At 61.0% G+C, this 24,191-nt stretch overlaps 1 protein-coding gene and 1 long non-coding RNA gene across 2 annotated transcripts; one reads left to right on the top strand and one right to left on the bottom strand.

Moving 5' to 3' along the window:
• Positions 1 to 218: 218 nt before the first annotated feature.
• On the bottom strand, positions 219 to 16,423 carry RHOBTB2 (Rho related BTB domain containing 2). The gene is given in 13 exon segments (XM_039564369.1): positions 219 to 2,742; positions 2,822 to 2,927; positions 3,702 to 3,790; positions 3,875 to 4,025; positions 4,099 to 4,217; positions 5,031 to 5,517; positions 5,519 to 5,829; positions 5,832 to 6,055; positions 6,142 to 6,327; positions 6,439 to 6,542; positions 6,718 to 6,919; positions 13,160 to 13,237; positions 16,324 to 16,423. Coding segments are annotated over 12 exon segments (2,280 nt in total). The 5' UTR covers positions 13,219 to 13,237; positions 16,324 to 16,423; the 3' UTR covers positions 219 to 2,500.
• Positions 16,424 to 16,536: 113 nt separating this feature from the next.
• On the top strand, positions 16,537 to 23,915 carry LOC104694836. Its single transcript, XR_002047508.2, has 3 exons — positions 16,537 to 17,055; positions 21,264 to 21,330; positions 23,527 to 23,915. It is a non-coding gene; the product is annotated as an uncharacterized LOC104694836 (long non-coding RNA).
• The last annotated feature ends 276 nt before the right edge of the window (positions 23,916 to 24,191 follow it).

Genomic DNA, 24,191 nt, shown 5'->3' with positions numbered 1-24,191 from the left:
GCACTGAGGTCCGAGCGTGACCGTGGGTACCTGCTGCCCATCCCAGCCCCGTGGGCAGCTTCTCAAAACACTTCTCACCCAGAGCTCAGGGACATTACAAATGGAAAAATTACTTGAGCTGCCACCCCAGCCCACCAGGACCTTCCCCAGTGTGGTGGGAGGGTGCCCAGCACCCCTCCTGCTGCCCTCCAACGCTTCAAAAATCCCACACCCACAAGCAGTTTTGTACTTATTTATTTAGCAACCGTAAACATTACATATATTAACTTAAAAGGTATATAAAAATATCGGTTTTTTGTTATGCATGGTTGTGTGGTTTTGTACAGAGCTCTGGCCCAGCCAGTTTGCTATTTCCAGTTTTTTTACATTTCTCTGTTTATGAAGGAAGAAGTTAACTTTTAAAAAAAAACAAAACCAAAAAAATCCTCCTGGTTTGATTTTTTTTTTTATTCCCCCCCCCCCGAACTCTGGTGAGGGTCCCAGAGGACACCAAGGTCCAGGGTCCCAGTGGACACCAAGGTCCAGGGTCCCAGTGGACACCAGGTGCTCCATGTGGCACTGAGGACTCAGCCCATGGAATCAATGCTCAGCCACCCCGGAATCCCACCAGGAATGGTCCCCACCAGTCCCCAAGGGTCCCTTCTGCCAGGGAAAGCCCTCAGCAGCCACCCTGGCCTTTATTTACCCCACACCAGAGTCCCGTGCTTTGTCCCCTGCCATAGCAGGAGGTGACACTTGTCCCTGTGTCCCTCTGTCCCTCGTGCCGGGGGTGGGAGCAGCAGCGCTGACCCGGAGCTGCTCTGGGGGGCTCCGGCCCACCCGGCCAGGGCTCTGTGTGCTGCAGTAGCTGTGGTGCAAATCCATGCAGTGCTCAGTGAGAAAAGGGCTCTGCTCACCCCCCAAAAAAGCCCCTGGAGCTGCTCCCCAGCCCTTGCACTGCGGAGGGGATTTATCAGAGCGCGGGGCCGGGCTGAAAAGCAGGAGCTGGCGCTGACCTGCCCGGAGGATTCGTGCCCGGGGGCCTCTCCCGGGGGTTCCCCCGTGCCCCCCGAGCGTGCAAAGCCGGGCAGGAGCTCCCACAGAGCCAGGCACATGCAGGGCTCAGTGCCAGGCTCGGGTCCTGGCCCGGGGAGGGCGAACGGGACTCGGAAGCAGCGGTGAGTGCCCAGATCGTTGGAAAGGGAAAGAAAGCCGTGGTCCTACCTGCTCGCTGGGGCTGCCAAGGGGGGAGAACCACGAGGGTGAGGACACCGGGAGGGTGAGCTCGCTGGAGCTGCCACCTCGCTCCTGCATCCGTGGCGGAGGGCGGGCGTGCGGATGAGAGGCTCCAAGGCGCTCCACGGGGCCAGCTGGGAAGAGGAGCAGTGTGGAGTGGGACACCGGGGGCATCCCCAGGTGCTCCTCCAGCAGCAGCCTCTGCCAGGGATGGGCTCTGAGTTTTCCCCATCGCAGCTGGGGAGGGCTGGGGAGGTTTGGGTGCCTCCTGCCCTGCCTGGCAGCCCTGCAGGGACACAGGTGGGACATGCAGAGTCAGTCCGATGGAAAAGCCACCTCGTGTTGTACCAGGGGTTTGGGTCCTGCAAGGCCTCGCTGTCCCTGCCCGTCCCAGGAGCGCTGGCAGGGGGTGATGGCATCACCCCAAGCCTGGCACAAGGATGTGCCGTGTCCAGCTGCTCCCCCCACACACACAGGGACCACGCCGGGCTTTTAAAACACCATTTATTACAATGGAGCCTTCCAGGCTAAAATCCCAAGCGGAGGGCTCGGGGTTGGTTTCTGCTGTGGCAGGTTGAGGGAGTGGGATTGGGATTGGGATTGGGTCAGGGTTTTTTGCTTTAAATTTTCTGTCTAAACAAAACTGAAGAGTTAAGAACAGGCAGGAGAGGACTCCGGTCCCCTCCGTGCCCTGAATTAGGACAAACCCCTCTTGTAGGGGAGATGCTGCAGTGCCTGGGGGCATTTGGGGACTGGGGTCCCCTGCCCTGTGCCTGACCCTGCTGTGAGTCGAGGGGGGTGGCAGGACCCCCACGGTGGCTCCGGGTGGCGAGATGCCATCAGACACCCAAACCACATCGCAGAGCTTCTGGTTCCAAATCAAAGTGGAAGCGGGATGCGCTTCTTCATCTTCTTCTCCTTCTCCTCCTTCTTCCTCATGCTGCTGATGTTCCAAAAAAAAAGACAAATTTTCCAACAAAAATTCCAAAATGAAACCACAACACAGCCCTCGTGCTCCTGTAAACGCGAGTTCCTCCTGCCGCTCGGGCTCTGCCGCGGGGAGAGCAGCGCTCCAGGAGCGCCGGGGGCTGGCCCCGAGCCCCTCCCCAGGGACCGCCCCTGCGGTGCCGCGTCTGCTCCGGGGCTTGTGCCGCTCCTCGCCTGGCGCTGGGGCAGGGCATCCCCCCCTTCCTCCTCCTCCTCCTCCTCCTCCTCCTCCTCTTCCTCCTCCTCCTCCCTCCTCGTCTCCTCCCAGGGACGCTGGAGCCAGGGCAAGGACGGGCTTTCAAACCACAGCCGAGGAGGAGGAGGAGGAGGAGGAGGAAGAGGAGGCTGTGGCTGCCGACGATGAAGGAGAGGAAGAAGGGGAGGAGGAGGCGTTCCAGAAGAGCCACCGCCTCTTGGGCTGCCGTTTGAGGTGGAGGTAGTCTTCCTTCTCCCGCTCCTTCTTCGCCCGCTGGTAGTGATCCTCCTCCTTCAGGTACCACACCGGCGGCCAGCGGTGCTTCTCGAAGTACTCCTGGTTTTCTGTGGGCACACGGGGGAGGTGAGGGCGGTGCCAGGACCGCCGGGACCCCCCTGTCCCCTCACCCCGGCTGCCACTCACCTCCTGACATGGCCTTCATGTCCCGCGGGAACTTGCGGCAGACGCTGTTGTAGTTGGTGCAGATGTGGTGCAGGCACCAGTCGGCGAGCTGGTAGGCGCAGTGGAACTGGGAGAGAGGGGACAGCGGTCAGGGCCGCCAGGAATGGGCCAGCACCAGGGATCCACCTCATTTCTCCAGGGACATCCAAGGCCAGACCAGGTTGTCCAGCTCCTGGAGCTGCCAGACCCCTCTGTGTGTCACCCTGAGCACCCCCAGCCCTGCTGAGCCCTCTGTGTGTCACCCTGAGCACCCCCAGCCCTGCTGAGCCCTCTGTGTGTCACCCTGAGCACCCCCAGCCCTGCTGGACCCTCTGTGTGTCACCCCCAGCCCTGCCAGACCCTCTGTGTGTCACCCTGAGCACCCCCAGCCCTGCCAGACCCTCTGTGTGTCACCCTCAGCCCTGCTGGACCCTCTGTATGTCACCCTGAGCACCCCCAGCCCTGCCAGACCCTCTGTGTGTCACCCTGAGCACCCCCAGCCCTGCCAGAGCCTCTGTGTGTCACCCTGAGCACCCCCAGCCCTGCTGAGGCCCTCTGTGTGTCACCCTGAGCACCCCCAGCCCTGCTGAACCCTCTGTGTGTCACCCCCAGCCCTGCCAGAGCCTCTGTGTGTCACCCTGAGCACCCCCAGCTCTGCTGAGCCCTCTGTGTGTCACCCTGAGCACCCCCAGCCCTGCTGAGCCCTCTGTGTGTCACCCTGAGCACCCCCAGCCCTGCTGAGCCCTCTGTGTGTCACCCTGAGCACCCCCAGCCCTGCTGGACCCTCTGTGTGTCACTTCCAGCCCTGCCAGACCCCTCTGTGTGTCACCCCCAGCCCTGCCAGCACGGGCTCCTGTCCTACCTGAGCCAGCTCCAGGAACACGAGCACGTCCCCATCAATGTCCACCATCATCTGCGCCGCCTCCATCAGGCCGGTGACCGTGTACTGCTCTGTACAGGGGGACACACGGGGCTCAGGGGGCGGCTGGGAGGGGGTGACAGTCCCCCTGCCGTGCTGCAGCCCCCGGGACTGACCTGTGAGAGCCACCAGGTGCGGCAGGCAGAGGCGGTTGGCGAGGATGATGAGCTTCATGTCGTCCAGGTCGGGGCTGGAGCTGAACTGCCCCGTGTACAGGTACTCCAGCACCGCCCGCATGCAGCTCTTGCTGGTGTGAGGAAGTGCCACCTGCCAGACACACACGTTGTCACCTCCTGGCCGTCCCCACGCCTGTCCCACCCTCCCAGGGACCTCTCCTCACCTCGTTGGTGGAGCTCTCCACGAAGGGGCCGCCGAACATAGCGGCCATCCAGTCGCAGCTGGAGATGAGCAGGGGCTTGTGGGCACTGATAGCACCATCATCCAGCACGAAGGTGACATCTGGGGACAAGCAGAGGGGTGCTGGGACCGGCCCTGTCACCTGGGGCTCAGCCACCGCCTGCCACAAAACACCTCACCCCGGGGACAGCAGAGGGAAGGGGATGGAGCCTGGGATATCCTGTATTTTTCCCTAAAAGATCTCATTTTTATCCAGCATTCCCTGACAGCTCAGAGGAAAGAGCCTCAGCAGTGCTCTGCCTGTTCCAAGGGGTTTTCCCAGGTCACTCCACAACACATTTGCCAGCGAGGGGAAAGCCTGGGAAGCAAATGTCACACCCAAACTCGAGTCCTTGGAGAGCTGGGAAGGCGGCTGAGGATCTCTCTCTCGGGGTGTGCTGAGGGCCAGCACACATCTGTCCCTCACAGGGACAGCCTGACCGTGTTAGGATCCATCTCCATGACACAAATCCAGCCAGAGGGAGGCCGGGACATTCACGTCCCCCTGGGATGTCACCTCGTACTGGTGGCTCATGGTGCTTGCTGGAAAGCTGGGGAAATCCTACTAAGGGCGCTTGCTCCTCATAAATCAGGATGACCCCGTGAAAATATGGGCTGGGAGAGAAGGAAGTCGCCTTTGCAGCTCTTCTGTAAATAAACAGAGCTGCTGGGCCAGCTGGGAAGCAGGAAACCCCGGGGAAGGGCTTCACACTGACTTTCTTGGAGGAAAACAAGCAATAAAAATCCCTAAACAGCAAAGTGTGACCAAAACCGCGGGGCAGGCACAGCCACCCCCTCACCCACGGAGCAAAGCCAGGAGCTCCGAGCCCCCATCCACCCTCTGAGCCCCCCACAAGGACCAGGCTGCTGCTGTACCCGAGAAAGTCCCCTTGGCCAGGCATTCCTTCACCCGGTTGGTCCTCCGGACGTGGAAGGCTTTGGTGATCTCCTGGTTCATGAACGCCTCATTGTTGAGGATGTTGGCCACCATCATGCGCAGGTCGAACACCTCCAGCAGCTCAGCGATGTGAGCGATGTGCATGAGGTCCCGCTCGTTCTCGTCCAGCTCGCCCGTGTACAGGTACTTCAGCACGGCCCGGAAAGGACCCGGCTGGATGGACGCGTCCATCTTCACCACCACCATCAGCTTGGACTTGTAGGTAAGCGGGTCCTCGGCCATCTCCTCCTGGATGCTGGTGAAGGCCCGGCTCCACGAGGAGAGGTTCCGGCCCCGCCGCAGCCCGCGCTCGCCATTCTCGTAGTGGTTGCCCCGCAGGATCCCGTCACTGGTGGAGGCTCTAAGGCACGGTTTGCGCTGGCCGGGTCCGGCCTCCTCGGCGCTCTCGCAGATGTCGAAGCTGGCGGGCCCGCAGGAGGAAATCCCGCCCGTGGTGCCTCTCCTCCTGGTGCAGCATCCGCTCGGCGGCCGCGGTGACGGCCACCCCGAAGCCGTGCCCTGCGGTGCTCTGCTGGTCCTCCTCGCTCAGGTCCATGAGGAACAGGTCGTAAAACTTGGAGGAGGAGGTGGAGAGGTAGATCTTGTGTGCGTAGATTTTGATCTTCTCTTGCAGCACCAGGATGACGTCCGCGCACAGGGGGTCCTCCAGGAGGTGGGCTGGACGCTCCTCGTTGTTGGAAGGGGGGTCCGGGACAATGATGATGGGAGGAGGGGGCTTGGGGGCAGGAAGGGGGCTTGGAGCAGGGGCCGCTGCACGTTGCGCAGGTGGGACTTCCAGAACTGCAGGTGGCGGCGGGAGATGAGGGCGGCACGGATGGCGTTGTCAAAGACGTCCTTGACGCCGAACTGGGCCACCACGCTCGTCTCATAATAAGGGATCCCCAGCTCCTTGGCGACCTCCCTGCCCTTCTCCGGGGGAAGGATCTCGTTAGGTTTGATTGGCCTGAAAGAGACGGGAGATAATTAACGAAGAGACCTCTGGAGATAAGGAGGGCAGCCAGGGACATCTCCAGGGCACCAGGGTCCCACCTGGCCAAGGGTCGCCGTGCCCGGTTGACGGCCTCCAGGTCGGCGTAGCGCAGGTCGAGCTGGCAGCCCACCAGGATGACGGGGGCGCGGGGACAGAAGTGTTTGATCTCCGGGTACCACATGGTCTTCACATGGTGCAGGGAGTTGGGGTTGGCGATGGAGAAGCACAAAACCACAACGTCGGACCTGTGAGGGGGACAAGGGGTCAAGGTCCAGTTTGGGTCAAGGACAAGGTCCAGTTTGAGGACTCCCTCCTTGCCCGGAGGAGGAGTAACGCCAGGCTCTGCCTCTCCCTACCTGCCGTAAGCAAAGCGCCTGTCCTTGTGGTGGTCACCAAAGGTGTCCCAGAGGCGCAAGGACACGCTGACATCGTCTACCACATCCCGGGAGCGCTCCAGCACCTGCGGGAACAGAAAACCACCCCACTCCTGAGTCCCTGAGCCTTACAACAACAACAGGGCTGTCCCTGCCGTGGGGAGTAAATCACAACCCCCATGCAGGGAGAGCGCGGCTCCACCTCCTCGGGATTCCCACGGGGTATCCGTGAGCCCCCCCAGCACCCCTGGCAGCCCTCACCTCCTGGCAGACGCGGTACTGGTCGATGGCCCACACCGTGGGCACGTGGGTGGCGAGGAGCTGGTACTGGGTCAAGGTGGCGTTGCAGGCGCGGGCACAGATGAGCCGGGTCTTGCCCACCGCGTTGTCCCCGACCACGACGCACTTGATGGTTTCTACGTTTGGCCTCTCATAATCCATGTCAGAATCCATTAATTGGGACCTGCGGGAGCAGGGAACGAGGGGTCAAACACAGCCAGGACCAGCCGGGGGGTGTCTCCAGGGCACCCAGAGGGGGACAAAGCAGGAGGATGCTGACACTCGCTGGCAGCCCGGGGAAGCTCTGCAGCAGCTGCCCAGCCCTTCCCAGCTGGCTGTCCCTGCCAGTCCCCTTTAAAATTTCATGTTCTGGTGGCAGCGTGGCTGCTGTGCCGCGTCAGACACATGGCCTGCGTTGGATTGCGCCCTCCTCCCTCCCGGCTCTCCGGCTCATGCTTGTTCATGTGAGATGAGGCTTTTTTTTTTTTTCCTCTCCCTTCCTCCTCTTCCTTTTCTCCTTCTCCAGCTTTCGCAAGAGAAGCTTCCAGAGCCGCCTGACCGAGCGCACACGCGGGCACTGCCAGGCTCCACTGCCTGGCGGGGGACACCGACCTGTCCCCCTTTTCCCACCCTGTGTTCCCGAGGGGATGTTTGCTCCCAGCTAAGAGCAGCAAGAAGAAACTCCTGAGGTTTCCCAGAGGCTCAGCAGCCATCGGGATTGGGAGAGCTCCCAGGAGCAGGTGTGACTCCAGCACTCTCAAGAGAGAGACGTCGGTGCAGTGGGTGCTGCTCGTCAGGTGTGCCCAGGTGTGTCACCCACTCCCTGCTCAAAGCCAGAGCCTAAAGCAGCCAGAATTAACTCATCACAGCACGAACCCAAGGGTTTGTGTGGTTTCCAGGGGGAAAAGCACTGAGGGGATTGAGGGATAGCAAAAAGGACAAAAAAACCCCCACATCCCAATTTCTCCAAACTTCCCAAGGCCACAGATCTCTTCCCCCTTGTCGCTCCCTCCTGGCAGCGGCCTCCCGAGCTGCTATAATAAACCACCAGCGCAGTGAGCGAAAATACCCGGTAACGATGGCAACCGAGCCCTGCACGTGGGACCACAGCTCCCCAAACCGGCAGCCTGGCAAGGACTTCCCAATGTTAGCACCTCCCTCCGTGCGCAGGCTCCCTGGGCACACCTGGACCCACAGGGCACGACCGAGCCACGAGCCCCGTGGGCAGCTGGAGGCGAAGGCAGGTGGCACAAACCCAGGTTGCTCCGGCTGCCAGCGTTTCCACATCGGGCTGGTCCCAAGGCAGAACTTCTCCGAGTAGTTGTCGCCTCATTCCACGCCCCCTCCATCCTTTGGGATGCAGGGAATTCATCCCGAAGGGCATTGAAAACCAGGAGCAGCAGCCTCCTCGGCGAAAAGGAGGCAGGGCAGGTGGGCTCCTTCCCTGATAACCCCTCGAAATCCATTTCCACCTCAGGCATCCCCATCTGCTGCCATCCCCCGACCCTTTCTCCTCCCAGGGATCAGCTGGGCTCCATAGGACCAGGAGATCCAGGAGATCTCCGGCGTGGAGGGGTGTGAGTGCTCAGGGAGCGTTGCTGTGGTTATTTTTAGGCCCAGCCATGCTCCCGAGTCAGCCGAGCTCGTTGGGATGGAGGGGGAAGGCACAGGGAATGGCAACGGCAGCTGGCACTTGGGACGTTTGTCCCTCCTGGGGAGCTCAGCCCACCCCCAGCCCAGCCTGCTCGGAAAGTCCTCATGGGAATTAAGGGCTAAATCCTTATGGGATCAGCGCCGGCCGTGAGGAGAGGAAGAGGGGGACAGCAGTGGGGACAAAAAGGGGGTTCTCGATAAAGCAGAACCTCATAGGGGGGCTCTGTTGGCCCCACAGAGGGGGGAGTCACAGCCCCTCACCCACGAGACCAACCCCAGGAGGGGCTGAACCTTTTCAAGTCCCCTCCCCACCTTCCCCACCATCACTTCTCTCCAGGGAACAGCTCCAAACCCCACCGGAGAGCAAAAATAACCCAAGATGCCGAGAAATTGGAGTTCCCCCCTAAGGAAAAGCTCTTCCCAGAGGGAGCAGGGCTGCTCCAGCCAGCAGCCCCCCAGCCCTGCTCTCCCTCCCCGCAGCCCCTCACCCAAACCAGAGGCACCCAATTCACACCCACACCCCCCCCAAGGAGAACCCCAAAATTGCTCCTTCCAAGCTCCCAGCCCGCGGTTGCCAAGGCAACTGCACCATCACCCCGGGAGCCGTCGCTTAGCAACTCCCAGGCTCCAAATCCTCCATCCCGCACCTCGCCAGGGGAGGAGAACCCCCAAACCGGGGCGAAACCGCCGCGAAACGGCGGCGATGCACAAAAAATAACGGGGCGCTTGTGGCGGCCGCGGGGTGCGGGAGGAACGGGGCCCGGGCGGCCCCGCGGAGGCACCGGGGCTGTGGAGGCCGCGGCGGGAGGCGGTGCGGGAGAAACGGGGCCCCGAGCGGGGCTGTAGCACGGCCGGGGCCGGGGGATGCGGCGGGCGGGGGCCTGGAAGGAGCAATTTTGGGAGACCGGGAGCGGGGAGCACCCGGATCGGGGGTGGGGGGCATCGCAAAGGGGTCAGGGAGCACCGGGAGAGGGTGCGGGAGTTTGGGGAGGGAGCGGGGAGCAGCCGGATCGGGGGTGCGGGGAATTGCAAGGGGTCTCGGGGGTGCTCGGAGCATCCGGATCGGGGGTGGGGGGCATCGCAAAGGGTTCGGGGAGCACCGGGAACGGGTGCGGGACATCGCAAAGGAGCTGGGGAGGATCCGGAGGGGGTGCGGGCATTGCAAGGGGTCTCAGGGGTGTTCCGAGCACCCGAATCGGGGGTGTGGGGCATTGCAAGGGAGACGGGCAGCACCGGGACAGGGTGCAGGGCACCGCAAGGAGGTTGGGGAGGAGCCAGGCCAGGCGTGCGGGGCATCACGAGGAGGTTGGGGGTGCTCGGAGCACCCAGATCGGGGGTGCGGGACATGGCAAGGAGACCAGGGAGCACCTAGGCCGGAGGTGTGGGGCATCGCGAGCAGTCTCAGGAGAGCTCGGAGCACCCGATCGGGGCTGCGGGGCATCGCAAGGAGCTTGGGGGTGCTCGGAGCACCTGAATCGGGGGTGCGGGGCACTGCGAGGCGGACGGGAAGCACCGGGAGGGGGTGCGGGGCACGGGAGAGGGGCTGGAGAGCATCGGGAGCCGGCGTGGGGCATTGCAAGGGGGCTCGGGGCGGCTCGGGCCACCCGCATCGGGGCTGTGGGGCACGGCGAAGGGGCCGGGCCCTCGCTTGTGCCCTGCCCGGCAGCCGGGCCGGGCCGGGCGGCGGGGGCAGGATGCGCGGAGGCGGAGCGGGACGCGGGGCGGAAGCGCGGGGGGGGTGCCCCGGTACTTACACCAACACAGACGAAGCGGCGGCTCCCAGGGGCCGGGGCCGGGCTCGCCCCTCCGGACATGGCCACGGCGCAGCTTGCGCGGCTCGGCTGGGCACGGCTGGGCGCCGCGCTGCGCGGCTCAGGGCCGGGGCCGCGGGGGCCCATGGCGGCACCTCGGCCGCCCCGATCTCCGCATCCGCGGCCCGCTGCGCTGCGCGGAGCCCTGCGCGGATCGCGGCCCTCCCTGCGCGCTGCGCCGAGCGGTGCGCGCTGCCCTGCGCGCTGCAGTCGCGGCCGCCCCGCCTTTCATTCACAAAAAACAAGCGGCCCCGGCCGAGCCCCGCCCCCGAGCCCCCCCCGCTGCCGCGCATTGGCTGAGAGGGACTCGGGGGGGGGCAGCCGGGGGGGTACGGGCGCATCCTGCCGCGCACGGGGACCCTCATCGTGTCCCTTGCAGGAGGCTCTGCTGTGCCCCCCCCAGTCCTGCCGTGGGACCCCCATCCTGCCCCTAATTCTCCCTTGCAGGTGATTCTGCTATGCCCCCCCCCGATCCTGCTTTTCATGCGACCCCATCCTGCCGCTAAACCTCCTTCTCAGGCGGCTCTGCTGTGCCCCAAATTCTGCCTTGGGACCCCCATCCTACCCCTGACCGTCCCTCGTAGGGGTCTCCGTCCTGGCCCCCAGTCCCACACTGCATGGGTCCCTATCCGCCCTCTGCATGAGACCCCCACCCTGCCCTGCATCATCTGTGACACCCATGGGGGCAAGGTGACACCCTCATCCCCCCCTACACCTCACCTCCACCCTTCCTCTGCATCCGACCCCTCCGTGCCCCCCAGTCCTGATCCAGGGAAGGGGTGCACCCTCTCCTGCGTCCCTCTGAGCACCTTTCCCTCTCCCCAAATTTCAGGGAGGTGCCAGCTCCCAGCTGGGCCATGTGTGGTGCTGCTGGTGGAGGAGACCCCTCACAAGCCCCACTTTCCCCCCCTCCCGAGCACCCCCAAACCCTCGCAGGGCTTCTCCCGGATGGGGGGGGGGGGAGGGGGCAGGAAGGAAGCGAAGCTGCTCCATCCCCCCGCGCCCTCCAAGCACAGGCCACACGCCGCTGTCCTGCCTTGTTATCGTTCTCTACAGGGCTTATCGCATCCCCCTCCTCACCCCCAGGGCAGCCCCCCGAAATCTGAACCCTCAGGGCGTAAAAAACTCCGAGTCATCTTTGCAGCGCGGCTGCCGGGAAGGCGCCGGGCAGCGCCGGCCCCGCTGCTCTGACCCCGTACATCCGCATCATGTGATTGATCCTCGCCATCCCTCCCCGAGGCTTTCAGCCGCCCTCCCTCCCCATCGCCGCCGCTGAGCCGCGCTAAGCTCGGCCCCCTGCATGGCCTGATCCCTTCCCGCTTGGAGCAGCCCGTGCCGAGGCTGACACTGATGCGGCACCGCAGCAAACGGCGTCAAAGCCCAGCGCTGGCCTCGCCCCGGCACAGCCCCCCCGGCCCGGCCGTCGCCCCCCGCCTCACCGAACTCGCAGCACGGGGATCTGTCTCTCCATAGCAGAAGGAGATGGAGCCGCTAATTTGGGGAGGGGAAAGCCCTTTTGGCTTTTGAGCCTGGCAAGAGGCGGCTCCCGGCGCTGCCTCGGTGCTCGCACCGGGACCGGGAGCCGGCGGCGGAGCTGTCGAATCCCTGCCTCGGGAGCTGCGAGCAGCCGAGCCGCAGAGCCTGGAGCTTTCTGCTTCTTGGAGTGGGTCACGGGGAAAGAACACGTAAAGCTTGTTTGCCAGCCGCATGATTTGGCTTATTTGCTCTCTTGTAGCAGGTGCTTAATTGTGGCAGAAAGGGTTCCCGGCAGCTTTCTGGGCAGCCAAATTCCCGCCTGCCCCTCTCGCAGCCAGGCAAAACAAAAGCACGATTGTCACTCGCAAGGCAGAACGCTCCGGCTGCGGAGCTCGCACGGGCCTCCTTCCCGGCAGAAAGGGTTTCCCGGGAGGAGAGAGAGCCGGGAGTGGAGGCACCGGGGTGGGCACAGGCACGGGGCAGGGGAAGGGGCTCGGGAGCAGCCGTGCAGCACATGGGTGCTGCTCACAGCCCCTCTCCACCGTGGGAGGAGGAACACAAGCCTCAGCTGACTGTACCCCAGCGAGCCCACGCTGTGGCACAGCTTGGCACGGCATGGAATGGCACAGCATGGGATGGCACAGCTGCCCGTGGCATGGCACGGCTGCCCAGCGACATCCCCACTCCCTCAGCCCCGCTACCTCCGGCAGGGCTGTAATTAAAAGGCCTTTTCCTCCCCGTTCCCATCTCTCCAATTGGAGCCTCTTGAACCTATCCCAAGGAATTCCATCTGTCCGGCTCCGTGATCACCTTTGCTCCCAGCAAGAGAGCACCAAACCCAAGGCTGAGCTCTGGGTTTGGCACCAAACACCCCTTTTCACCCCGCAGCATCCTCCTCCCTCCATCTCCCACTCCCCAGCCAGGAATGAAGAAGCTCTCGGGATATCCAAGACATGAGCGGACATTGCTCCAGCCCCAGCAAAATTGGTGACTCTCCAGTTTAATGCCAGGGGTGTTTCCGCCCCTCCCAGGTGCTGCCAGGACCCTGCCCAGCCTTGCTGGGGGCAGGATGCAGCGATCCAAACCCAAACCCATTTTCCTTATGCTCCTTGGAGCAGCAAATGCTCTGTGAGCACTGCAGCTTTCCCGGCTCTGCTTTCCCCAAACCCAGCATCATTCACCTTGCAGGGGGCTGGAAGGCTGGGCCAGACCAAGGCAATGCATCCCTCGCCAGAAAAAGTGGATTTGGGATGGGGAGACATCCCCAAAAACTTCCGGCAACCCCGGACCACACATTCCCAAAGCTGCCAGCGCCAGGACCCTGCTCTGCCTAAGCTCTGCCGGGGGTTTTCCACCTCATCCATGGGGAACGGAGGCGTTGCAATGGCGCGTGTGGGACGGGAGCAAAGAGCAAAGTCCTGGAGAAAGTGGCCGGAGGAAAAGTGCCAGGAGCAGGAGGCAGGAGGCGGCAGGAGGGTACTTACAGGCTGTGAGCCATGGCAGTCATCTTCCCAGCGGGGCTGCCCTTCCCGGGGCTTTCCATAGCTTTCTCTTGGCGGGCTCTGGAAGGAAAGGATGCAGGGACTCAGTGAGGACACCCCAAACATGGACTCACATCCTAAAGCCACCCCAAGCCCAGCGTCACCCCCTGGCCCTGGGGACGGGAAGGCTTTGGGAAGGCAAGTCCTGGGCTGGCCAAGCGGCGTCCTGGTGTGGGGACAGAGCTGCCCCTCATCCCCTCACTGTCCCCGTGTCTCGCTGCCAGCTCTGCCCTCCTCGTGCCACCCTACAAAGCAGCCAAAATAAATCAATCCATGGAGCACACGCAGAACTGTCCCCTGCACAGTTCCACAGTGACAACCTCCCCTCAGCCCCAGCGAGGCTCTCCCAGCTCCCACCCCCCTCTCCAAGCACCTCACCCTTGGGCTAAGAGCCTTCCCTGTGGATCTGAGCCCCCCAGGCAGTGCCTGGCTCCCGGGGTGGCCAGCAGGCCACCGAGTCCCCTGGCATGGTGGCTTTGGCCAAGGCTCTGGAGCTCGGCAGGGCGCGGGGCTGTCCCTCCTTCCCCGTTGCTGGATCAGCAGTGCCTGCACACGTCAGGAGCAGAGTCCAGCTTGGGATTTGCTCCTGGCAAAGCCAGCAGAGTCCTGGCTCCTGGCAGGCAGCATTCCAGGCACCCGCCGTGGGGCTGGATCTGTCCATGGATTCATCAGGAAGAGCAGGAAGGGTCACCCCTCTGTTTTGCTGCTCTGAAAATCCCAAGTCCTGCAGGTTTTATGGATGGATGGGGCTACTAGGGCTCTCCTTGCTCGGGACAGCTGCTCCAAGCACCCCCAAGGGCCCCCCAGCCCCCTCAGCAGCCAGGGACGGAGGTGGCAGCTCCTAAAAAATGGGATTTATGGACTCAATATCCAACTGGAGCCAGGAGAAATCCTCAACCAGAACTTTCCAAAAATGGCCAAACCCAACCTTGATGGGGGAACAGTGGGGACGAAGGGACCCACTGGGATGTGCCACCACACTGGTGGGGAGCAGGGCACAGGAAACAGCTGATACCAGAAGGAAAGGTCTAAAACGAGCAAAAAAGAACATTTTTGCACCTTCCATCCCCTGTCCTGCCAAAGCCAAAGAGCCAGGAGTTTTGGGGGGCTCTGGAAATTCCCGGCATGCAGGAATTCTCTGGCCCAGCTGGATCCCATCTCCCAGCCCCGGGAATCAGCCACCTGACACCCGCTGGGTGACAGCTCACCCTGCCATCGATACGGCTGCAGAGCTCCAGGGATTCAGCGCTCAGCTTATAAATATTTAAACCCAGAAGGAGCCGTGTACTCCTGTAAAATGCGACTCCTTGCACAAGCCCAGCATCCCTCTGCCCCGGCGCTGAGCTAATGAACATTTGGGGCTCTCCAGACGGGTCTTTTTTGCAGCTAAAAACCAGGTCAGGGCGAAATTCAAGGTCTCGATCCATCCGTGCGGGATTTCTGCACCCTCCAGCTGGGATCTGCTGGATTTACCACCCCGGGGGTACAGGGAGCGCTGCTGGGATGGAATCACGGCCGAGGCTGCGCTTCCAGCTGCTCGTTCCCGACACCCCGGGCGGGTTTTTTGGGGGGCACGGCCCGGCCCCACACTCCGGGGAAGGCTGCAGCTGCAGCCTGGAGCACTGACAGGCTCCCGCCGGCTGCTCCAGGCAGGATTCACAGTTTCATACAGCATTAAGAGCTGCTGACGCCTCGTGAAAAAACTGTGAAAAGCTTCTATTTTGGGGAAAGTTCCTCTTATAACGGCGCATCCTGTGGCTTCTCTGTTTCCCTTTTTTCTCCCGGTTTCTCTTGCTACGGAGAGCGGTGCGGGAAATAGGCGGATAATGTTGCCAACCAGCCTGGGCTCTTCGTCAGGAAAGGAAAATAACCCTCCAGGCCACCCCCAGCCAAGGAATTCATTCTCATGCCGCACCTGGGTGGGGGCCTGGGGAGAGAAGGGAGAAAGTGGGACCCTCCTGGGATTTCTTCCTGGGCACGGAGCATGGGGGGCTTGGTGGGGGGCTGGATATTTCTTAATGGGGGAAAAAATGCTGGATTTGCTCGTTTTAGACCTTTCCTGCTGGTGTCAGATCTTCCCTGGACTCTCCTCCCCATTCTGCTCCCTACCAGCGCGGTGGCACCCACTGTGCCTCCTTTTGCCCCCACTGTTCCCCCATTAAAAAAAAAAAAATACATGGATTAAAACATCAAAGAACCAGGAGTCTGTCTCCAAGCAACTGTCTCCAAGCAGGGATGAAGAGCAGAGAAGAAGAGGCAGCGTTGAGTGGGGAGAAAACTTCTGGAGATCCCAGCGGGGAGAAGGAGGGAGGGAAGAGCAGGAAAAGAGGGACACGGGGGGGAGGTGACAGCCAGCACTGGGAGCAGCTCAGGAGCCCCCGGGGCAGGAGGATCTCCCTCTTTGCTCATCACAGAGCCCGGCCTCAAGTCCGGGCCCGCGGGGGAGCGGCCGCGCCTCTGCCCTGGCTGGTGAGGGAGCTGCCGGCTCCCCAGAGCCGCTTCCCACGCCAGCGGCAAAGGAAGCGCAGCAGCGCGGCCTCTCCCCCTGCCCTGCGGGGCACTCGGGCGGGGAGCTGACGCCAGCATTCGGTGGCTTCACGGCCGTGCTGGTGACTTGCCAGGAGCCACCAACACCCCCCCCACCAAGCGAAGCAGCGAGCAGCGGCCGGGGGGAGCCGCCGGTTCCACCTGCGCTGTCCCCGTGGGACATCCCGTGCAATTCCACGCTGGAAAACTCTTTGCCCCCGCATCTCGGTGTCTCCTCACGCGTGGCTCTGCCTGAGCCGCCTCCTCTCTGCCCACGGGCCACTTGTCAAACCCTGAGGGCCACCGAGGCACCCCACACGGGTCCCGCACCCCAATTCTCCACAGCTCCAAGGGAGCTGCGAGTGCCACCCGCTCCGGAGGGGCTGCGCCGCCCCTGGGCGCTGGGAACAGCCTCGGAGGCACCTGGAGCTGCTCCTGGGGCAGGATCCAGCCCCTGTTTCCCAACCCTCAAAGCCTTTGCATCCCCCCACAACCTCCCAGAGGAGAAACCCTCACCCTCTCCATGCCCCACAGCCGCTCCCTGGGGGAAAATGGGGATAATTTGCTCCGGGCGTGGTTACCTGAGCGCAGCGGCCCCGCTCTGTCCCGCGGCTCTTCCCTCCGGTCCAGCAGCGCCTTCCCTTTCCAGGTGCAAACTGGCCTGGACAGGCAGGACCCATTTTTATACGCTCGCCCATGTGATCTGAACAAATGCCCTAGGGATGAGTTTTTGCACTGACACAACTAAAGGGGCTGGGACTAAAAACCTGTTGGACCACAATCCCAGCTCAACGGACAGGAATTTTCCACTCGGAGCCGTTCAGGCCGGCTCTGGGTGCGCCAGCACGCGCCGGGGCCTGCGTCTCCCTGCTTCCCCCAAAAATCCCATTTCCCTGCGCTTCCCGAGCCTTTCAGACTCATTCCTAAATGATTCCTCTACTGCAGCTGGAGAAGACAAACCATGGGATGGTTCCGCGATGGAGGAAAGGGTGGATGGGAAGTGTGAAGGAATATGTTTGAGGCACTGATTGCATCTAAATTCTGCAAATCTTTTATTGTTTTTCCCATGGTCTGTGAGAAAAAAACAAACAAACAAGCAAACAAACAAAAAAAACACACCACAGCAGAAGATGCCAGCCGGGGTGAGAAATGGGGGGAATCCTTTTGCTCCTGGAAAAGGAAACTCCCTGCAGCCTGGAGGCCTGGGAATAGCACTCCTGCACACGTTGGAAGGTGATTTTTAGGAGCTGCCCAGCCCGAGGGTGCCGCACTGGGACGCCCCTCAGCGATGCAGGGATGGAAGGCAGGTCCAGGTGAGTCCGAGTGACCAGAAATGCCCGGGATGGGAATTGGAAGAGAGAGGGTGAGCTCTGGATGGGTGAGTCAATGGGAACCGAGGCACCGGGGAAACGGCCACGGGCCACGGAAAGGAGCCACGAGCGTGAGTCAGTGGGATCAGCTGGTGACTCTGTGGGAAAGGAGGGAGGCGATGGGATAATGGGCACCAAGAGTCAGGAGGAGCCCCTTGAACGCGCTCCGCTCGGGCCGTTCCCCTTGGAGCAGCGCTGGAGAACGCTGCGGGCGCCGCTGGAGCTGATCCCGCTGGAGCTGATCCCGATGGAGCTGATAAGAGCAGGAACGTGCTGCTCGGCACACACGGGGCCAGCCCAGCGCTTGCTTCACCTCCTCACCGAGGTGCCGCGGTGCCCCGGGCACCGAGCGGGGCTGGCAGCGGGGCTCGCTCGCACCCCCAGGATGTCCTGGCCTCGCTGCAGACACAGCCGCTTGCTCCGGCCTGGCTTAGGGAGGGAACTCAGGGGGGTTTCCGCCTGATTTGGTGGCAGGTACTAAAAAGGCGCCGGTTTTGCTGGGTCACAGAGCAAGGGAGATGTTCCCCGCCCGGAGCAAGGGAGGGTTTGGAGCTGCTTTGCCCCGTGCGCCTCTCGGAGCATCTGCAAATGGCCCAAATTGCTCCCAAATGATCACCCTGGGGGGATCTCAGCCCTCGCTGGCTCCAGGCTCAGCCCTGCCGAGGTGCTGGGGCTGTGCCAGAGCCGGCTGGGCACAGGCTCCTCTGGGGATGCTGGTGCTGGAAAGAGGGCCAGGTGGAAAAGCGGGGCCTGGCTGGCCCTGCTGGAGGTCCGAGGCTGTTTTCTGTCACTTTGCAGCTGGCGGGTTTGTTGGGGTGTACAGGCGGGGGATCTGTGACCCTGCTGGTGTGGGGAACTGGAAATAGGGGAAATTTTGGGGTCGCCTTCAGAGTCAGGGTGTCAAAGCTTTGGGAGAAAACACCTGGGCAGAGGAGAAGCTGGAAAATGTTCTGGAAAAGGTGCTCATGCTGAAGGGCTCCCCCCAAATATGGGAAGTGCCCTCAGCTCCTTCCAGCCCCCAAACTGGTTTTGGGGGATCGTGGGGCCGTGATGGGGGCTCAGGGCTTCCCAGGAAAGCACCACCGCTGGGACTCTGCTGCGAGCTCGTTAAAGCTCTACCAGCCCCTGCTGCAAACCAGTTAAACCCATTTAGGGAAGGGTTAAGACAGTTCAGTGTGATTTGGGAGTCCATTGATGCCGAAGTTAATCTGCTGTAAGTGCATCAACATCGGGGATTTGAACCAATTTAACTGTTCCAGCTCCAGGTTTTCCCTGGAGGACTTCGGGAAGGGTCCAGCCCGTGCCCCCCTTCGTCCCAGGCTGCAGAGAGCCTTGGGAAGAGGGAGAAAATAAACCAGCGACTGAAGGGAAGAACCTCATGCAGGCTGAATCTGAAACGCTGCTATTTTTAGCCCATCCCTGCCCAGCCGGCCTGAATTCCACGCCGGTCCCGGTGCCCAGCTGGCACAGGCGAGCGGCAGGGTGGGCAGCGAAACCCTCCCGGTCCATCCCAGCTCACCGGGGCGGCTCGTGGGACCAGGCTGAGCCCGAGCTGAGTCAGAGCAGAGGATGCTCCTTCCTCATCCCAGCTCCTCATTATCCCGCTGCCCCAGGGCTTTCCCACGAGCCTCATCCAGCCGGGCCGTGGGACCTGGAAGAGGTGACTGTTTATTTTCTGCTGTCATCCCTGAAGGGCTGTAATCACAATTAGAGCGTCCACGAGGCACGGGGCAGAGATTCATCTCCTTCCCGAGGCCGCAGCACCCAGGAGAGTGGGAGGGAGAGAGGGAAAAGGTGGAAATGCTTCCATCACCCTGTCCCTGCGCCCACACAGCATCCCCGGGGAGCACGGCGAGGTTGGCAGAGGTCACCCCTGAGGGTTTCTCAATGTTTCCCCTCCACGCCGCCGTCGCGTGTCGATGTTGCAGCAATTCCTGGTGGCTTTTCCCGTCTCCGGGAGCTGGGCTGGGGAGCGCTTCATGCAGGAATTCGAGCCAGGAATTTAAAGAGGAGCTAAGCAGCTCCCCGGTGGGGCTCAGCGGGGTGTGAATGGAGGGATGGGAGCGGGATTGGATCCTCCAGCACCTGGAGAGGAGCGGGCTGGGCACCAGGAGCGGGCTGGATCGGGATCGGGAGCTGCCAGGCTGCGGAGCTGCCGGAGGAGAAGCGGCTCCCGCACCGCTCTGCGCTGCCTTGTGACTGCGAAATGAATGCGCTTAATATAGGCCAAGTGAAACCATTCTGCCCGAAATAGAAAATTCTTCCCCAGAAAGCGCCGCAGCCCCGGCAGGAGCGCTCACGAGGAACCTGCCGAGGCAGGAGCGCTGTGCCAGCTGTGCCAGCTGTGCCAGCTGTGCCGCGCTGCACATCCCGCCCGAGCTGCGGGCCCGGCCAGCGGCCCCGCTCGTCCCCAGGGTCACCTCCCCCGGGGGCAGCTCCCCCGAGCCTCACCGAACGTGCCAGAGGGGTTTAGGGATGGGGCAGGCGCCCCTGAAATTGGGATTGGAATTGGGGTGGGGTGAGGGGGTGGGTGGGTGGCCGCATCCCCAAATCCAGTGATCCCGCGGGTGCTGCGGGCTCGTGCTGGGCTCGGAGGTGCTGCAGGGGAGGGATGGGATGGGATGGGATGGGATGGGATGGGATGGGATGGGATGGGATGGGATGGGATGGGACAGGACGGGATAATTCCTGCTCGTGCTGCTGCTGGAGCCGAGGTTTGGGATGGGAAGGGGCTGGAAGGAGACGGAAGGAGGTGACCTCCTCTGGGGCTCTGGGGGCTGCTGCCAGGCTCGGGGAGCTCGCTCAGCTGTGTGCTTTTCCCTGGAAAATATCGGATATTCCTCCTCTCCCGAGTGCTCCTGGAATACCCAGCTGAGTCAGGGAGTGGTTCTGGTGCCAGGGGAAGTTTTGGGGTCGCAGCAGCCCCGGCTCTGCTCTGCTCTGGGTTCCTGCTGCTCTGGCAGCTTCTCCTGTTGGGATCCAGGATCCAAGGCGCTGCCAACCCCAAAGGCGAAAAGCATCGCGCATCCTCTCCCTGATCCCACAGAGATCCCTGCTCAGAGGGCGCTGTGAGTCCAACCCCCCTTTTGGGGGCTCTGACCCGTCCCCTGCGGTCACTCGTGACCTTCCCAGCACCGCTGGTGCCGGGGTTTAATCCAGCTTGACCGGCACAGCTGCCGGCCAGGAAAATGGGGCAGGAGGGGGTTCAGCGCTGGAGCTCTGCAGGTGTAAAGGGAAAAGCCAGAAATCCTCCGCTGTTAATCTCAGGCTGCACCAGGGATCTGCATCTGGTGTTTAAAGCTCTGCTGTTCCATCCCACGGCTCACAGCGAGGTTTAGGGGGGGATAAATTCAACCCCCCTCACTCCATATTTTGCCCCAGCATCTTATTAATGCTGCAAAGACCCAAAAATCCCGGCTCAGCCACTGAACTCCGGCCTTTTACGATGTGAGGTCTTTAACCCCTGGCCCCAACGTGGCTCCAGACAGACCCAGGGGAACTCCGGAGCCCAATAAATCTGTCACATCCCCTGAAATCCACTTAAAAATCCCCCAAGGAGCAGAGGCAGCCCCGCGAATCGGTTCAGATGCAAATTTATGGCGTGTCCCGGGACAAGCGCGGGGTTTTTGATTCACAAAGCTCTTGCCCAGGGGCTCGGCCGGGGCAAGGTGAAGGCGACCTTGTGGTTGTTGGGTTGGAGCAGGAACTGGAGCTGCTGGCCAGGGAAGGAGGGAAACGTGAGGAAAACCCACGGGGAAGGGAGATAAGAGGCACGGCAAGGCCAGGGCACGGCTGGAGCTGCTGGATGGGGAGAGGGGATGTGGGTTTTGTTTCCTTTTCTGATTGCAGAGGAATAAAAGCTGGAAAACGGGGCTTCCTGCAAGGCCAAAGTGGAGGGAATTCCCCCGGCCACCGAGGCTCTGCCAAGTGCTTGGCTTTGTGCTGCCTCGCTGGTTGGTATCAGCCGTGTAAATAGATTTCTGTAGCGATTTTTCAGCCTGTAGGCGTTGGATTTTTGGGGTTGCTCGGGTGCTCTGCTCACTGGACCCTCGGGGGAAACTGAGGCACGGGGGTACCACCTATAAATATTCGGATTTTTTCCCAAATCAGAGGGAAATGCTGGATTTTTTTTTTTTTTTTTTTCCCTGTAGGTGTTGGATTTTGGAGTTGCTTCGATGCTCTGTTCACTGGACCCTCGGGGGAAACTGAGGCATAGAGGTACGACCTATAAATATTCGGATTTTTTCCCAAATCAGAGGAAAATGCTGGATTATTGAAAGAAGAGATGAGCTGGGCTGATCCTTGCGGATCTTGCCGGGAGTGCAGGGTGCGTTTTCATCTCTCAGCAATACTTTTGCTGAATAAATCCTTATTTACCAGAGCTGGCGAGGACGGCCTCGAGTTTTTCATGGCTTCGACGGCGACTTAAAAGTTTTATCCAGCCGCAAACTGGGAGGAAAAAAAAACCCCAAACCTCCCACGGCTTCCTTGTCACGGGACTGGGGACACCGGTGTCACCTCGGTGTCACCTCGGTGTCCCCGCGGGCCATTCCTGCCTGGGGACAGCTGAGGCCGCTTAGCCAAAAGGGATGGGAGCGAGCTTCAGATTCCAAGGAAAAGGTAAACCGGCCCTTTTTGTGCCTCGGGGAAGAGGAATGAAACCCCGAGGCGCGGGCTGAGCACGGCGCTGCTTTATCTGGATTTCACATCAACAGGAAGCCGGCTCCGGGGCGGAGGGGGGTGAAATTCCCAACAATGCTTTCCTGGGAAGTAAAAGCAGGATTGTGAGGAACTTTCCGGGTGAAATTCTGCTCGGGAAGTGACTGCTCCGCGTTAAATAAACAAAGAGCTGGAGGCTTTGCACGTGTGGGGGAGCTCTGAGAGCTCCTCACGCTCAGCTGATGGTCACGGGGAGCCTCGAAAAATTTCTATTTTTGCCTGACCTCGGTCCTAAAACTCCCGGGAGAATATTTGGGCCCCTTGGCGGCGGTTTCTGGGCCACGGGGGAGTGCCCAGGTGGGATATGCTGAGGGGGTTTTGCCTCCCCTTCCCTCTCAGAGCCGCATTTGTGGCCCCGTGGCTCAGCCCGGGTGGAAGTTGGCTCCCAGCTCGGGTGATTTGGCTTTCGCAGGTGCTTTGTTGCTGTTAAAACGAGCCCCAGGCTTCTCCTTTCCTCCCCTGCCTTTTATTAAGAGCTTCTTCACCTCTGATGTTAACAGGAAAATAATTTCCTCACCTACATCTCGGTTTCGCCAACTCCGAGAGGTATTTCAGCAGCTTTTGGAGCTGTTTGCTGAGGATAAAAATGCAAAATATATTTATTTTTGTATCTCTCTTTAAATATCTGCTTCCAAATGGATTCAGGGGATGTTGGGACTGCAGCACTTTTCTTCCTTGGGATTCACGTCGATTCAATTCATTAAATTCATCTTGTGCCGGGTGCTCTGAAAGCTTGCTTTTATTTCCAGAACATTGGGAAATATTCCTCATGGAGGCTGGGAAGGAGGAGGGGTTTTAAACAGATTTTCAATGATGTTTTTGCCTCCCAAAAAAGTGAAAATTTCGAAGGGCAGGGGCAGCATCGCTTTGTTCTCATCCCACCCCGGAGTGTGTGGGGGGAATTCCTGGAAGACCGCACTTCCCTGGGCTCTGACCCTCACACCCAGCACCGCGCCAGAGGCTTCCCGGCTGGAAAAACGAGATTCCAGCAGTCCCACAGGGCTTAGTCAGGACAGGGAACCTGGGAACACCCTGGGACGGCCGGGAGAGGACCTGGTTTGACACCACAGCTGCCTTTTCCCACGGGAGGATCCTTCTCCAGAGGGAAAACAGCTGCGTGCGGCCTCTCCTGGGATCTTTTTCCGCTTCTCCCCAGCCAGGAGAGCTCCAGGCTCAGGCAGGAGGAGGAGGAGGGTGACGCCCCTGGAAATCGCTCATCCCTGGGGTCGGTTTTCCAGGAATGTGGCAAGGGACAGCAAAGCCAGAGGCTCTGGAGTCACCCTGGTCTGGGTTTAAAAGTGAAATATTCCAGTGGCTCTGGAGTTACCCTGGTCTGAGTTTAAAAACCTGGTCTGAGTTTAAAAACACTGAGGTTTAAAAGTGAAATATTCCAGTGGCTCTGTAGTCACCCTGGTCTGGGTTTAAAAACCAGGTCTGGGTTTAAAAGCACCGGGCTTTAAAAATTAAATACTCCAATGGTTTCCTGCCCCTCGGGATCATCACACAGGAGGGAGCGGCTGTCCGGCCCTGGCAGCGCTTTTCCAAGGATTTTTTTATCCTGGTAGAAGCTGGACAAGCTTCCCGCTGCCTTTTACACTGTGTCTCCCGAGTGGAGGAAGTGAAATCTTTGCCAAAAAAAAAGGGAAAACGTTAAAAGTATTATTTTTAAAATTTTTTTAATTTTTTTTTTTTTAGGGAGGAAGCCACAACTCATCTTCCATGGGATGCTGTAAAATCGTTGCTCCCGGGAGTTTGTCTCTCTGGGAGATTCCCCTGCGCCTTTTCCATGGGCAAAGCCTTTTTGGGATGATCTTTGAGAGGTCTCCAGGTGGGAGGGGCTGATCTTGGCCCTGCAAAGGGCTTTTCTCAGCCGCTGGGCTTGGAAAAAAATATCCCAGTTCCGAGTTCATCGCATTTCTGGCGTTTGCTGTTGTTTGAGGAACCCAAAAAAAAACCACTGGAAAGGGACTGGGGAGGATCCTGAGCCAGACCTGGGGCCCATGGAGCCGTTCCAAGGGCTGGAGCCCCTCTGGAATCAGGCTGGGAGAGATGGGAATGTTCACCTGGAGAAGGGGAGGCTCCAGGAACACCTCAGAGCCCCTTGCAGGGCCTAAAGGGGCTCCAGGAGAGCTGGAGAGGGACTGGGGACAGGGGATGGAGGGACAGGACACAGGGAACGGCTTCCCACTGCCAGAGGGCAGGGCTGGATGGGATTTTGGGATGGAATTCCTGGCTGGGAGGGTGGTGAGGGGCTGGGCTGGAATTCCCAGAGGAGCTGTGGCTGCCCCTGGATCCCTGGCAGTGCCCAAGGCCAGGCTGGAGCACCCTGGGACAGTGGGAGGTGTCCCTGCCCACGGCTG

The sequence above is a fragment of the Corvus cornix genome, chromosome 22 (genome assembly GCF_000738735.6).
Source record: "Corvus cornix cornix isolate S_Up_H32 chromosome 22, ASM73873v5, whole genome shotgun sequence".
Taxonomy (NCBI): Eukaryota; Metazoa; Chordata; class Aves; order Passeriformes; family Corvidae; genus Corvus; species Corvus cornix.
This window is presented reverse-complemented; position numbering and strand designations above follow the sequence as displayed.